The sequence below is a fragment of the Salvelinus fontinalis genome, chromosome 5 (genome assembly GCF_029448725.1).
Source record: "Salvelinus fontinalis isolate EN_2023a chromosome 5, ASM2944872v1, whole genome shotgun sequence".
Taxonomy (NCBI): domain Eukaryota; kingdom Metazoa; phylum Chordata; class Actinopteri; order Salmoniformes; family Salmonidae; genus Salvelinus; species Salvelinus fontinalis.
In genome coordinates this window covers 11,054,570-11,069,866 of record NC_074669.1, presented here as the reverse complement: position 1 = coordinate 11,069,866, position 15,297 = coordinate 11,054,570, and the positions used below count along the sequence as shown (strand labels likewise).

The following is a 15,297-nucleotide window of genomic DNA, read 5'->3' as shown; positions in this document are numbered from 1 at the left end:
TTAATGTGATACATCTTATTTCTTAGTAGCACACGTCTAATATTTTATTTGCTGCGTACAGTAACATATCCAGTTAGTTGCATTATAATTAAAGGTTGACCTTACTGTCATTCAGAGTTCCGTAGATAGCTGTAATAGCATTAAACTTAACCCTCAAGTATAGATTAAATTAATTTGACCTAAATTGACATTTCTTTGGCCTTGAATGTCAGAGTTGTCAACAAACACAATATTCTTGATGTATTGCATTTTTAACAGATGTCCCTGACCTCCTTTTTGGTGGGATGCTGTTTGCTTTTCTGACCTCAACACGCAACTGATGTCTGTTGCTGGTCCTGCGCTATGTATAGCTAGTGCTATTTCCATAGCTGTGAAAAGAATGGAACTTCCCTTTGGAGTAGACCAAGTATATGCAGACCCACTTCTGTTTTGTTCCGTTCTAGAGAGAAGTCTTTCGGAAATGTTGTTATCTCTTGTTCGTTTAACTTAGTTAGTGATTGAAATAATATCCGAAATTATATAATTGGAGGAATAACAACCGCAATGTCTAACAATGAGGCTATGGAATGGAACAGCTGTGATAATGCAGTGCGCGAAAGGGATTTGCCATATCGGGTCCCAGGACATGATTTAGGGATAGCCAAGTTAAAGTTAGTAGTGGAGGGTTCCGTTTTTACAGAAGAGAGAGATTTCCTGGTAAAGAGCTGCGAGTATTTCCAAGCTCTCTACCGTTCGGGGATGAAAGAATGCCGGCAGGAGGAAATCCACTTGAAGGGTCTGTGTGCTCGAGGATTCTTGATCACACTGGTGGTTTTACGAGGCAAGAGACCTATCCTGGATGCTGACGAAATCGTGGAGGCCATAGAATGCGCTGCCTTCCTGCAGGTTGAGCCTCTTGCCAAACATCTCACGGACCTGATCGACTCTGATAACTGTTTGCTAATGTATCACACCGCAGCAACCTTTGGCCTAATGACCCTCTACCATGCTGCTGCACTGTTTATCCGGAACATGTACCATGACTTAGAGGTCGAAGTCAGGAAAAGCTTACCAACAGAACTTGTTGCATATGTAGAATCACTGGTTCCTAGCGCGTTTGTAGCAGTTGGAGCCCACTCGACTTGTGGTGTGGATGAAACCATCCACGCTGGCAACAGGACTTTGTGCTACCTGGACGATGATGGGAAAAACTGGAAGGTCCTCACAGACCTACCCCTAGAGGCCAGTACCTCTATGGCCGGACTGACCGTTCTGGACAACAAGCTGTATGTCGTGGGAGGGATACAGGTGCAGGGTGCCCGCAAATATGCTGTGGACTCCTGCTTCTGCTACAGTGTGGAGGTTGACCAGTGGACCATGATAGCCAGTCCAAAACAGTTGCGGTACAACTTCTCTCTTGTGGGACTGGATGGATGTCTTTATGCCATTGGGGGCGAGTACGAGCGAACAATCATGTCATCAGTGGAAACTTACGAAGTTGCGACTGGAAGGTGGTCATTTGTGGCTCATTTGCCTCGACCAGTCACCGGAGCAGCGTGCACCAAGGGCATGGGCCGGATATTTGTGTGCTTGTGGAAGCCCATGGAGACCACCGAAATCTATGAATACCTGCCCAGGATAGACCAGTGGTTGCTTGTCAGCACTCTGATAAGGCATCAGAGCTATGGCCACGCCATGGTGGCTCACCGGGATAACCTGTATGTCATGCGTAACGGGCCACAAGATGACTTCCTGAGATGCATGATGGACTGCTACAACCTCACCACAGGCCAGTGGACAGCCTTGCCAGGGCACTTTTCCAATAGCAAAGGCTCCCTGTTCACAGCCGTGGTGAGAGGCGACTCAGCTTACACGCTGAACCGAACCATGACTTTGGAGTACGCTATTGAGGGGAAAACGTGGAAGCCCAGGAACCAGATGAAGGGTTTCCCAAGAAGTGGCTCCTTGTGGACATTTTTTCTTAGGCTGCCCAAGGGACGCAGAGGGTCCATATTGAATGGCATCCCAGATGGATATGGACAATGTTGAGAGAAAAGAGACCCATGATCAGATCTGAGAAATTCCCTCGAGAAGACGAGGTAGATGGGATCTTACAGGTGATAATTAATTGCCAGCTGAGCAAACCGGCGAAGGGATGGATATAATCTCAGAGTATGACTTTGAAAAACCAAACTAAACATTGCCTCAATGAAGAGACCTACAACTGAGATAGATTCAGATATATTTGGCCTTTCATGTGGATTTGTGTGACCGTTTCTTGAAAGTGTGAAATATAATAATAATATGGTGGCTGCTTATATTTGTCCTACTTCACACATGTACAAGTGTGTTTTGTATGCATGTGTGAATTGGAAATGTGTTTTCTTTCATATCCCAACTCCCCCTGAGACACACTCGGAGAGTGGGGCCAGGGTCAGCCATTATCAAGAGAAACCCTTTAGCAATTAGGGTTAAGTGCCTTACTCAAGGGCACGTTGACAGATTTTTCACCTAGTCGGCTTGGAGATTAAAACTAGAAACCTTTTGGTTACTGGCCCAAAGCTCTAACTGCTCGGCTACCTGCCGCCTTTGAGGCCCTGCGAATCATTGCCAGGTCTAAAAGGTCAATACGTAAGTGTGTGTCAGACCTATATGACAGGTAAATTTGTTCTTCAGTTGATGTGTGACATTTTTCATCACTGTGTGTTGAATATCCAGGAATGCGATATACGTCTCTTTTAAATTAAAAAGGACACAGGTCTGCACTGGGTGTTTTTTTTACAATTACGTTTTATTTGTAATATAAACAGTAAGACATAACAGTGGAAAATCCTGTCGTAACCTTGTTCAAAGGGATATTCACATTTTCAAGTGGAGGAGAGCCTTCATGGGTCAAGTTAGGACAACAATGCATCCAAGACTCAATTTAGGCGAACATTGTAAAATATATTGATTATTCTAAAGCTTGGTGTAAAACCCATGTTTTCGGCAGCCAGATTCAAAGAAAGAAAGACTTCGGTTGAATCAGGGCAGCCATGGGCAAGCTGTAATAGTACTTTGATTAGAAAACATTATTAAACAGACCAGGACATGTGGTTTTGTAGGACTTACTCAGGGATTGCAAGTCACATGCCATCATTTAGAAATGGTAAATGAAGTTATATGCTATGTTGTGTTGTAAATATGAGTTATTTGTGTTTCTTTCACGTGACAATAAATCTACCATTATCATTCATCTAGAGTCCAGATCCAGACTAAGGAACCTACAGCATAGAGCATTATGTTTTCAATTTGACTCAAGAAATATGTCTCAGTCAATACATCCACGTCAGGGATTTGACCACAATGCACAACAACGTCCCTCTCATCAGTCATGTCCAAGCTCTTTCTTAGCTCCCATTCCTCTGCATTCAGAGGTACTCTAGTTTTCCCGTAACACAAAGATTCTGTTTTTAGCGGGCTGCAGCCTTGGTTTCCTGTTGGCATTGACTGACTGAGAGTGTGTGGGAGTATAAGCGCTGTGTATACCAGGCAGAGATAGGCACAGTGGGCAGCTGGGTACACGCCACCGCAGCCAGCAATGCTAAATATGTCCATCCTGACTCAAAATTAAAATCCCAGAGGTGAGGCGGGGACAGCGTCCTTATGTAGCGTCCTCCATCACTCCTCCCATCTGCCTGCTAGACGCCAGCAGAGAGGCATGCAAGCTAACGTCTCGACAGTCTAGAGCTGGAGCCAAACACACAAATCATGCACAGACTACTGGAGTGTGGAAAGGACTATTGCTCTGCATGACCTTCATATGAACATCTGCTCTGTGCGTCACATTATTAGCGTGTTACTACATGATCTGTGTGTTCCCCAGATCACTGTTATACTAACCTTCCCATTCTTTTCTTTTTTGTATTTCACATGTATTTTATCAGGGAGTCCCGTTGAGAATAAGGTCTCTTTTACAAGGGAGCCCTGCGAATACACAATTGACAAATACAACGTATTACAAATATACAAGATTGGTAAACACACTCAAGAGAAACAATCACATACCTCAGCAAAGAGGGCCCCAATCAACAATTTCAACTTCCCGAGAGGCACCAGTACATCTAGTGGTAGATTTTTCCACACATGGGGTGCAAAGACTAAACGCAGATTTACCTAACTCTGAGGGGAGCAAAGGGATCTCTAGAGTTAGCAATCCCTGAGACTGGGTATGGTAACTTGTACGTCTAAAGGTTATTAATGATGTTAGGTACAGCAGAAGTTTTTGTAAGAGAGCTTTATCAATAAAAAGAGAGCAATGAATCGGCCTACTTGACATCAAGAGGGCCAGCCTACTTTCTGGTAAAGAACGCAGGGATGCATACTGAACCTATTGCCCGTAATAAAGCATGATAAACTGCATCTAACAGCTTTAATATAGTGGCAGCTGCATTCATATAGATAATGTTGTCATAGTCTAGAACTGGTAGGAACATCGACTGAATAATCTGCTTTCTGCTATTTAGCAAGAGGCAGGACCTATTTCTATAGAAGAAGACCCTTTTAATTCTTAACTTCCTAACTAACTCATCGATATGCTTTTAAAGAGATAGATTTTCATCTATCTGTAAGGTCCGACGCTAGAGATGAGAAGCAGGTACGTGGAGTTGAACATTTAATGCGGAACAGACAGGTAACAGGACAGGAACAAATTAAATTCAATCAAATTTTATTAGTCACATGCGTCGAATACAACAGATGTAGACCTTACAGTGAAATGCTTACTTTCGAGCCCCTAACCGACAGTGCAGTTTCCAAAAATACGGATAAGAATAAGAGAAAAGTAACAAGTAATAAAAAATAACAATATAGAGAGGGGGGTGCCATTACAGAGTCAATGTGCGGGGGCACCTGTTAGTTGAGGTAGTATGTACATGTAGGTAGAGTTAATTAAAGTGACTATGCATAGATGACAACAGAGAGTGGAAAGTGTGCGTGTGGGGGGGGGGGGGCAATGCAAAAAATCTGGGTAGCCCTATGACTAGATGTTCAGGAGTCTTATGGCTTGGGGGTAGAAGCTGTTTAGAAGCCTCTTGGACCTAGACTTGACGCTCCGGTACCACTTGCCATGTGGTAGCAGAGAGAACAGTCTATGACTAGGGTGGATGGAGTCTTTTACAATTTTTAGGGCCTTCTCTGACACCGCCTGATATAGAGGTCCTGGATGGCAGGAAGCTTGGCCCCAGTGATGTACTGGGACGTTCGCACTACCCTCCGTAGTGCCTTGCGGTCGGAGGCCGAGCAGCTGCCATACCAGGCAGTGATGCAACCAGTCAGGATGCTCTCCATGGTGCAGCTGTAGAACCTTTTTTAGGATCTGAGGACCCATGCCAAATCTTTTCAGTCTCCTGAGGGGGAATACATTTTGTCATGCCCGCTTCACGACTGTCATGGTGTGCTTGGACCATGTTAGTTTGTTGGTGATGTGGACACCAAGGAACTTGAAGCTCTTAACCTGCTCCACTACAGCCCCTTCGATGAGAATGGGGGCGTGCTTGGTCCTTTTTTTCCTATAGTCCACAATCATCTCCTTTGTCTTCATCACATTGAGGGAGAGGTTGTTGTCCTGGCACCCCATGGCCAGGTCTCTGACTTCCTCCCTATCGGCTGTCTCATCGTTGTTGTCGGTGATCAGGCCTACCACTGTTGTGTCATCGGCAAATTTAATGATGGTGTTGGAGTTGTGCTTGGTCGTGCAGTCATGAGTAAACAGGGTGTACAGGAGGGGGCTGAGCACGCACCCCTGAGGGGCCCCTGTGTTGAGGATCAGCGTGGCGGATGTGTTGTTACCTACCCTTACCACATTGAGGGCGGCCCGTCAGGTGTTTAGTCCCAGGGTCCTCAGCTTATTGATGAGCTTTAAGGGCATTATGGTGTTGAACGCTGAGCTGTAGTCAATGAATAGCATTCTCACATAGGTGTTCCTTTTGTACAGGTGGGAAAGGGCAATGTGGAGTGCAATGGAGACTGCATCATCTGTAGATCTGTTTGGGCGGTATGCAAATTGGAGTGGGTCTAGGGTTTCTGGGATGATGGTGTTGCTGGGAGCCAATGACAGATGTGGTGTACTCCTCAATGCCATCGGAGGAATCCCGGAACATATTCCAGTCTGTGCTAGCAAAGCAGTCCTGTAGTCTAGCATCTGCTTCATCTGAACACTTTTTTATTGATCTAGTCACTGGTGCTTCCGGATTTAATTTTTGCTTGTAAGCAGGAATCAGGAGGATGGAATTATGGTCAGATTTGCCAAATGGAGGGCGAAGGAGAGCTTTGTATGCATCTCTGTGTGTGGAGTGTAGTTGGTCCAGAGTTCTTTTCCCTCTGGTTGCACATTTAACATGCTGAGAGAAATTTGGTAAAACTGATTTAAGCGTCAGCGCACGGGTATACAAAGACATACAAACATTAATGCAGCAGTGGGGAACAGAGATGGGGAACTGACAAATATAGGGGAGGTAATAAACAGGTTATTGAGTCCAGGTGAGTCCAATAATCACTGATGCGCGTGACGGAGGGAAGGCAGGTGTGCGTAATGATGGTGGCAGGAGTGCATAATGCTGGGGAGCCTGGCGCCTTAGAGCGGGAGCAGGCGTGACACTATCCAGATGCCTAGATATTTATAAGCGAGGACACGGTCAATGTGGGCACCATCCAAAGTACATATCCAAAGTACAAATCATCAGATACGTTTTTAAGTGTTCTGAGAGTAACATACACTTGGGTTTATCTGCATTTCAGCACATATTTCAGTTCAACAAAGATTTTTTGTAAAGCAGTGAATGGAGACTGAAGCTCAGAAAGAACCTGGTCAACCGAGAGTGTAATAGCATACACAGCTGTCATCGGCAGGTTACCATTTTTTATGTTGCTCATCAATCAATCATATTATATTGGCATAGACCTTTTTACGATAATGTACAATTTACAATAACCTTACCCAGCCTAGACCCTCGAAGAGGAACAACTCCAAAGAAAGACTAGAAGGATAAAAATACCTGTTTTATTTTAGGCCAGTCACCTGTAATTATGACTAAACTCTTACTAATGTTGATGATGTTGATTTCTAATTGTATTTTTGTTACTAAATGCAGAATTTCATACTCAAGACCCATCCAAGGAGTTATCCTGTCTATGATAACTCTCCATGCCCCATTGGCCGATGGACAGAATCAGAATGGTGGCATCAGTTGTACATTCAGTAATCATGCCGGTAGTCTATGCAAACACAATGACTTTTTCTCATTTGGAGAAAAGTCTGTCCTCTGTCCTTCGTCATCTCAACGACCCGGAAACCGATAACTAGTCGAATAGTCGATGAGTGTCACTTTGTTAATAGGCAAATGGAAGTGTGCCCTCCTCTCTTCGATAGCCACCGTTCATTGAGGATAGTCATGTGTATCCTACTTGAGTCCTTCACAGAAGAGTTACTATATCTGTCAGATGTATATCAGATGTTTAAAATGATATTGTACTTATCCTTTTATGTCTACAGAACTAAAATAGAAATGCAACATGTGACATATAAGGAAATCAGTCAATTGAAATGAATTCATTGGGCCCTAATCTATGGATTTCACATGACTGGGCAGGGGTGCAGCCATGGGTGGGCCTGGGTGGGCCTCCCACTTTGGAGCTAGGCCCAGATAGTTTGTCCTCACAAAAGTGCTTTATTACAGACAGAAAAGCTCCTCAGTTTCATCAGCTGCCCGGGTGGCTGGTCTCAGACAATCCCGCAGGTGAAGAAGACAGATGTGGAGGTCCTGGGCTGGCGTGGTTACACATGGTCTGTGGTTGTGAGGCCGGTTGGACGTACTGCCAAAATCTCTAAAATGACGTTGGAGGTGGCTTATGGTAGAGAAATAAACATTATTTCTCTGGCAGCAGCTCTGGTGGACATTCCTGCAGTCAGCATGCCAATTGCATGCTCCCTCACCTTGAGACTTCTGTGGTATTGTGTTGTGTGACAAAACTGCACATGTTAAAGTAGCATTTTATTGTCCCCAGCACAAGGTGCACGTGTGTAATGATCATGCTGTTTAATCAGCTACTTGATATGCCACACCTGTCAAGTCGATGGATTATCTTGTCAAAGGAGAAATGTTAACTAACAGGGATGTAAACAAATTTGTGCACCAAATTTGAGAGAAATAAGCTTTTTGTGTATATGGAACATTTCAGCTCATGAAACATGGGACTAACACTTTACATGTTGCATTTATATTTTTGTTTAGTATATAAACTGTCTTGCAGAACTCGCAAAATTTGTTTGGATTACTTTACACATTTATTTTGGGATTCCACCCCTGTAAACTTAATTTGTGTAACGGTCCTGACCTGTTTTATGTTGTTTTTGTATGTGTTTATGGTCAGGGCATGTGTTTTGGGTGGGCAGTCTATGTTATCTGTTTCTATGTTGGTTTTGGTTGCCTGGTATGGCTCTTAATTAGAGGCAGGTGTTTTGCGTTCTCCTCTAATTAAGAGTCATATTTAGGTAGGGTGTTCTCACTGTTTGTTTGTGGGTGATTGTCTCCTGTGTTGTCGAATGTATGTACCATACGGGACTGTTTGGCTGTTCGTTTATTTTGATGTCGTCTGTTTCCTGTCCGTGAGTTTACGTTTAGTTATGTAAGTTTATGTTCAGGTTTCGTCAACGTCGTTTTCTTGTTTTGTATATTTGAAAGTGTTTTGTTTCGTGTTGCCGTCGTTAATAATAAAAAGATGGCTTATTTCCCGAATGCTGCATTTTGGTCTGATGATCCTTCTCTCCTCTCCTCGTCCGAGGGTGAGGAGAGAGACAGCCCTTACAGAATCACCCACCAAACTAGGACCAAGCGGCAAGGGAGTGCTCAACAGAGCAAAAAGGACTCCTGGACTTGGGAGGAGATCCTGGACGGTAGAGGACCCTGGGCTCAGCCAGGGGAATATCGCCGTCCCAAGGAGGAGTTGGAAGCAGCGAAGGCTGAGAGGCGCTGGTATGAGGAGGCAGCGCGTCGACGCGGTTGGGAGCCCGTGAGTCAGACCCAAAAATTTCTTGGGGGGGGCACACGAGGAGTGTGGCAAAGCCGGGTAGGATACCCGAGCCAACTCCCCGTGCTTACCGTGGAGGTAGAAGGCGTCGTACTGGTAAGACACCGTGTTATGCGGTAAAGCGCACGGTGTCCCCAGTACGCGTGCTTAGCCCAGTGCGGGCTATTCCACCTTGCCGCACTGGGAGGGCTAAGTTGGGCATCGAGCCGGATGTCATGAAGCCGGCCCAACGTATCTGGCCTCCAGTACGTTTCCTCGGGCCGGCGTACATGGCACCAGCCTTACAGGTGGTGTCCCCGGTTCGCCTGCATAGCCCAGTGCGGGCTATTCCACCTCGCCGCACTGGCAGGGCTACGGGGACCATTCAACCTGGTAGGGTTGGGGAGGCTCGGTGCTCAAGAGCACGTGTCCTCCTTCACGGTCCGGTAGACCCGGTGCCACCTCCATGTACCAGTCCTCCGGTGGCAGCCCCCCGTACCAGGCTGTCTCTCCGGGTTCTCTCTCCTGCTGTTTCCTCCTCTCCAGCGCAGCCAGTGCCTAGACCACGCACCCGGCTGTCTCTCCTTCTCCTCCCTACAGAGCCGTCCTGCCATGACCAGCCAGAGCCGTCCTGCCATGACCAGCCAGAGCCGTCCTGCCATGACCAGCCAGAGCCGTCCTGCCATGACCAGCCAGAGCCGTCCTGCCATGACCAGCCAGAGCCGTCCTGCCATGACCAGCCAGAGCCGTCCTGCCGGGACCAGCCAGAGCCGTCCTGCCATGACCAGCCAGAGCCGTCCTGCCGGGACCTGCCAGAGCCGTCCAGCCGGGACCTGCCAGAGCCGTCCAGCCGGGACCTGCCAGAGCCGTCCAGCCGGGACCTGCCAGAGCCGTCCAGCCGGGACCTGCCAGAGCCGTCCAGCCGGGACCTGCCAGAGCCGTCCAGCCGGGACCTGCCAGAGCCGTCCAGCCGGGACCTGCCAGAGCCGTCCAGCCGGGATCTGCCAGAGCCCCTCAGCCGGGATCTGCCAGAGCCCCTCAGCCGGGATCTGCCAGAGCCCCTCAGCCGGGATCTGCCAGAGCCGTCCAGCCGGGACCTGCCAGAGCCCCTCAGCCGGGATCTGCCAGAGCCCCTCAGCCGGGATCTGCCAGAGCCCCTCAGCCGGGATCTGCCAGAGCCCCTCAGCCGGGATCTGCCAGAGCCCCTCAGCCGGGATCTGCCAGAGCCCCTCAGCCGGGATCTGCCCCTTGTCCCGGTGCTGCCCCTTGTCCCGGTGCTGCCCCTTGTCCCGGTGCTGCCCCTTGTCCCGGTGCTGCCCCTTGTCCCGGTGCTGCCCCTTGTCCCGGTGCTGCCCCTTGTCCCGGTGCTGCCCCTTGTCCCGGTGCTGCCCCTTGTCCCGGTGCTGCCCCTTGTCCCGGTGCTGCCCCTTCTCCCGGTGCTGGCCGTTTATTTAGGGGATGTTAGTTTTAGGGTGGTCATTGGGAGGGGAAGACAGAAGCGGGGAGTGACTATGGTGGTGTGGGGACAGCGTCCAGAGCCGGAGCCACCACCGTGGTCTACTGCCCACCCAGACCCTCCCCTGGACTTTGTGCTGGTGCGCCCGGCGTTCGCACCTTGAGGGGGGGGTTCTGTAACGGTCCTGACCTGTTTTATGTTGTTTTTGTATGTGTTTATGGTCAGGGCATGTGTTTTGGGTGGGCAGTCTATGTTATCTGTTTCTATGTTGGTTTTGGTTGCCTGGTATGGCTCTTAATTAGAGGCAGGTGTTTTGCGTTCTCCTCTAATTAAGAGTCATATTTAGGTAGGGTGTTCTCACTGTTTGTTTGTGGGTGATTGTCTCCTGTGTCGTCGAATGTATGTACCATACGGGACTGTTTGGCTGTTCGTTTATTTTGATGTCGTCTGTTTCCTGTCCGTGAGTTTACGTTTAGTTATGTAAGTTTATGTTCAGGTTTCGTCAACGTCGTTTTCTTGTTTTGTATATTTGAAAGTGTTTTGTTTCGTGTTGCCGTCGTTAATAATAAAAAGATGGCTTATTTCCCGAATGCTGCATTTTGGTCTGATGATCCTTCTCTCCTCTCCTCGTCCGAGGATGAGGAGAGAGACAGCCCTTACAATTTGCCTGATTACAGGCGAATGGAAAGGTGAGTCTCGTTTCATACAAGCGCATTTTCGTCCACGTTCCTTCTCCTTGATTACCTTTTTTAAAAGGAGGCGAAAGAGGATGGAGAGAAGACACAGGAGTTGAGCAAATCCAGTTGAGAAAAAGACAATATCAGAGAGCACAATGACTTGAGTTTCTCTATTATGGTCCCATAGCTCATGTCATTATTCCAACATGCATCCAGTTCAACCAAGGTCAACATGGAGATTGTGTTGGTTATGCAGTCAGCCATCTGAGGTTATCCTAGCCCCAGGGCATGTTACCACCCCACTGTGTATGTCCACTACGCTCCACAGATGGGACCCTGTTTCACCCGCCTCGAGACACAGCTCATCTCGCTCCCACAGCCGCCTCTGTAAAACATGACAACACCCCTGCTAAATCAGAGTGACATCAATAGGTTTGCACCATGGCAGTACTTGTCAAACGTTATAGGTGAAGTCTTAAATAAGCTGCTCTCAGCTGTAACTTATTGGAATTTAAAAAATGAATTAGATTGAAATCTCTTTAGAGTGAGTTTTGAGGCTGTGTGGGGACCTTAGAATATTTTTAGCATCCAAAGCATCTCATGGAATGGAACATGTAAAATACATTATGAGAGTGAAAAGTTTGTAATGAACCAGAAAATAGGTTTGTGTTTTTATTGATTTACCTACAGTAGCTTTGAGCACAAACAGGCTAACAAGCACATTTACACATTTGGAAGATACACTATATCTAAAAATAAAATTTCTGATGTAAAGTTTTTCTCTTCTTCCCTTGGGGGCATGCATTTTTAACAGAGCCATGATCAATGCTTTCTCATATGTTAATAATCTTGGTATGGCCTTACTCAAAAATATTTTTGACATCTTATTTTCCTTTCCAATGTGTACATGAAACAACACTGAAAATCTTTTTTCTTCCGGTAGATGCCAGGAGATGTGATAAAAAAAGTGACTGGTGGACATTTCACCGGCAACTCTGGTCCCTTTAGTTGCATCACACAATGCTAATTATATTCGCTAGAAAGCTATAATTACTTCCCATTGAAAGGCACTTTTAATACAACTTGACAGTCTTGATGTTTTTATTGTGTGGCCCTGTGAGCAATGCTGTCCAAGGAAACAAATGATGTGAGAATCCTTCAGTCACTCGAATCACTTGAAGATCAAGGCCGTTCTGCTGAAGAGAAAAAAAACTATAGGGAAAACATGCAGTCAAGAGAGATTAGTGTTAGAGGGTGTGACGTCATTTCAGCTATTTATGGATGCAATAGTCACCTAACACAAAATAGTATTGGCCTCGCTCTCATTCATATAACTTACTGTCCAATATCATTTTTTTTTTTTTCTGAAACTGTTAGTCCGGTGCTAATGCCACATTGGTCATGTTTTATGATTAACATTCTTTTCCATTTGCAGTAAGTCCATGTCCCAACCTGTACTTCTAAGCACTGATGGTGCTTGCATTAGGCTACCAGCTCAGAGAGGTATTGTAATGATTGGCGACGACTGCCCAGGAAGTAGCTGTGACAGGATGAATGCTGACAGGCTAACAGGAGGAAGGAAATGTGTGTTGGAAGGTCAGGGGACATGGTCATGTGACAGAAGAAGGTATTTATGAACAGACATACAGCTTCTGTGGACCTTTTTGGCTATATTAATACTTTATTGATTTGAATATTAGCCAATATTTTGATGAGCTTTTCCACAAGTGAACCAATGACCTCCGTTCCCACCCCCTCTTCACAAAACATGATCCATCCTATTCTTATTTTGAAGTTGTTTTGCTATACAGTAAGTGGGAGGAACAGAGCGCATGTCATGGTGTTACAACTTTGCCGTTGCCCAAACAAGGTATGGTTTACTTCAGAACTGGAGTGTATATCCTTCATGATACAGTAGGATGTGGAGGTGTCTGAGGGTATGTTTAAGGGGGTTATGTGGGTTTCCATCCAGCAACCAGTCCAGCAGCAGCAAACGTCAAAAATAAACCTCAAGAGCGGCTAAAAACAGGAAAATGGAGACTGGGGTTTGTTACTCTGGACATGTGTCTCTGTCCCATCAGGTATTACTGAGATTGAGGGCTCAGTCTCATAACAGGAAGTGTAGCGGGAAGTTGATCGTATTGTCAGAGAGGATGGTTATGTTAGTTCACTGGGTTCAGTTCAACCCCTTTTTCCAGAACAATGACTGTTAGAGCTGTCTATTGTATCCATCTGTTTATGGCTGGATAACACCAGATAAAAACATACAATTGAAAACATTAAACTTCATTGAAAACACTCAATGTGTTTTGTCTGTGTTGGGAATGTGTTATGTCTAGCTATTAACTGTCGTTTGGGGTCAACAAGTCGATGATGGTTTACGTTTTCTTTCTGTCTGTGTTTACATGAGAGAGAAGGGAAGCCAGAGAGTTGTGTGTTATCGGTCCAACCGCCCACTGTAAGCTACAGGAAGAATTAGGTCATTCTAAATAAAGCTTTGCTCTGTGACACAGGCACTGGGTCATGCTAGAGTAGCAGGGATATCATGGCTCCTGTGGTGCCTTTTGACCCTGGCCACCTTATCCGGATCCCATCCTGACAACAGAGGAACTCAGAATGGTACAGCCTTGATCAGCAGCCATGATGCCACATTTACAGCAAATATCATAGAAATTAATGTTGCAATGCACCAAATAGCTCATAAATATTGTCCTTGTATTTCTGCATACTTCTACACAGACCATTCCTTTCTTGATGTAAAAAATGAAATCCTGGACGTACAAGTAATTTAATCAAACCTGCATTGTGGAACTTCTCTGAAACGGATATCCTTCAATACATCCTAAAGGATAAGGAAGTCCTATCTTACTCTTGACCTCTGAGGTGGAATGTCACCTCCAGGTCGACTTGGAGAAAATGGGTCAACACTTGTTTTGTGTGATACCTCTGACACCATATTAGGGCCTTCCCTAAAACATGTGACCTCAATTGCCCCATATAGAAACATACCATTGTTGAGAGACGTCTTTAAGCAATTTGTGTGGTCCTCTGTAGCTCAGTTGGTAGAGCATGATGCTTTCACTGCCTGGGTTGTGGGTTTGAATCCTGGGGCTACCCATACGTGAAATGTATGCAAGCATGACTATAAGTCGCTTTGGATAAAAGTGTCAGCTAAATGGCTTATATTATTTATTACAGCTTTAGTTATTGCTAGTCTATCAATGTCGTAGCGATAGTACATAAAGGATAATTTTTTAGAACAAAGGGAAGATAGGCGGTCGTGTAGCCACCTATCAACAACACAAAGAGAACAGCAACACCTGCTTTTCCTTGATTATCAAGTGTTTGAACGAAAAATAAGAATTAATTTGATGCTAACATTTTAACATAGTTTTCTTCATATTTCTATGGAATACCATCTCTCTGAAGATTACAGTCTTGGGAGGTAGCTACAGTAATGAAAGAGCTTCTCATTTCCCTTCCTTTGGGAGCATTTCCCCACCTCTAATCAATTTTAAAAGGGGCGATTAATGGGAATACGTCAATGAGTCTATGGGGTATTTTAGGTCTGAATCTCTTGGAGTGCTTGATCTTGAGAGGAAAACATAATTTAAGGACATCTATCAAAACTGATATGGAACCTCTGTTTTCTTTGTTTCAGCTCAGAACGTATAGTGTCTCTAAATCTGGAAGCAATACCATGTCTACTGAGTATCAAAAGAGGACATTGTCCCTTTAGTATGGAGTATTAACTTGATGTGCAACTTTCCATCAGATCTCTCCGTTCCATCAGATGGCAATTATCCGACTCCCCTTTGACCAAGCAACTAATCCAAAATGGAAATTGAATGGATAAGGGCCCTGTCCCGCATGAAGTTCAGTTCCATATTCTCTCAACACTGGTAAAGGTCAAAGCCTAATGTGGGTTGTGTTGCTTTAAAACATCTATATTGGGAAACCAGCCAGCCAAAGATTTGTACTAAATGTGGCCCATAAAAAGACACATTAGCAAACGATTCGGTCTCTTGCAGTCGACTGAAGTGCAAATCACTGAGTCCCCATTGTGTCTGAATGATATCTATTAGCCTCGTAAAAGCACTAGTATAAGTATTGCTTCAGTTATCCTATCTCCTGCTTTAG

General features: G+C 45.6%; 1 protein-coding gene across 1 annotated transcript; it reads left to right on the top strand.

Moving 5' to 3' along the window:
- The first annotated feature begins 448 nt into the window (after nt 1–448).
- Nucleotides 449–3,228, top strand: kbtbd13b (kelch repeat and BTB domain containing 13b). The gene has a single exon (XM_055921905.1). It carries the CDS (start codon nt 544–546, stop codon nt 2,026–2,028), a length of 1,485 nt encoding a protein of 494 aa, XP_055777880.1. The 5' UTR covers nt 449–543; the 3' UTR covers nt 2,029–3,228.
- The last annotated feature ends 12,069 nt before the right edge of the window (nt 3,229–15,297 follow it).

Excerpts from the sequence above, each read along its gene's own strand:
- kbtbd13b (XM_055921905.1), top strand. The coding sequence starts at position 544 with ATGTCTAACAATGAGGCTATGGAATGGAACAGCTGTGATAATGCAGTG.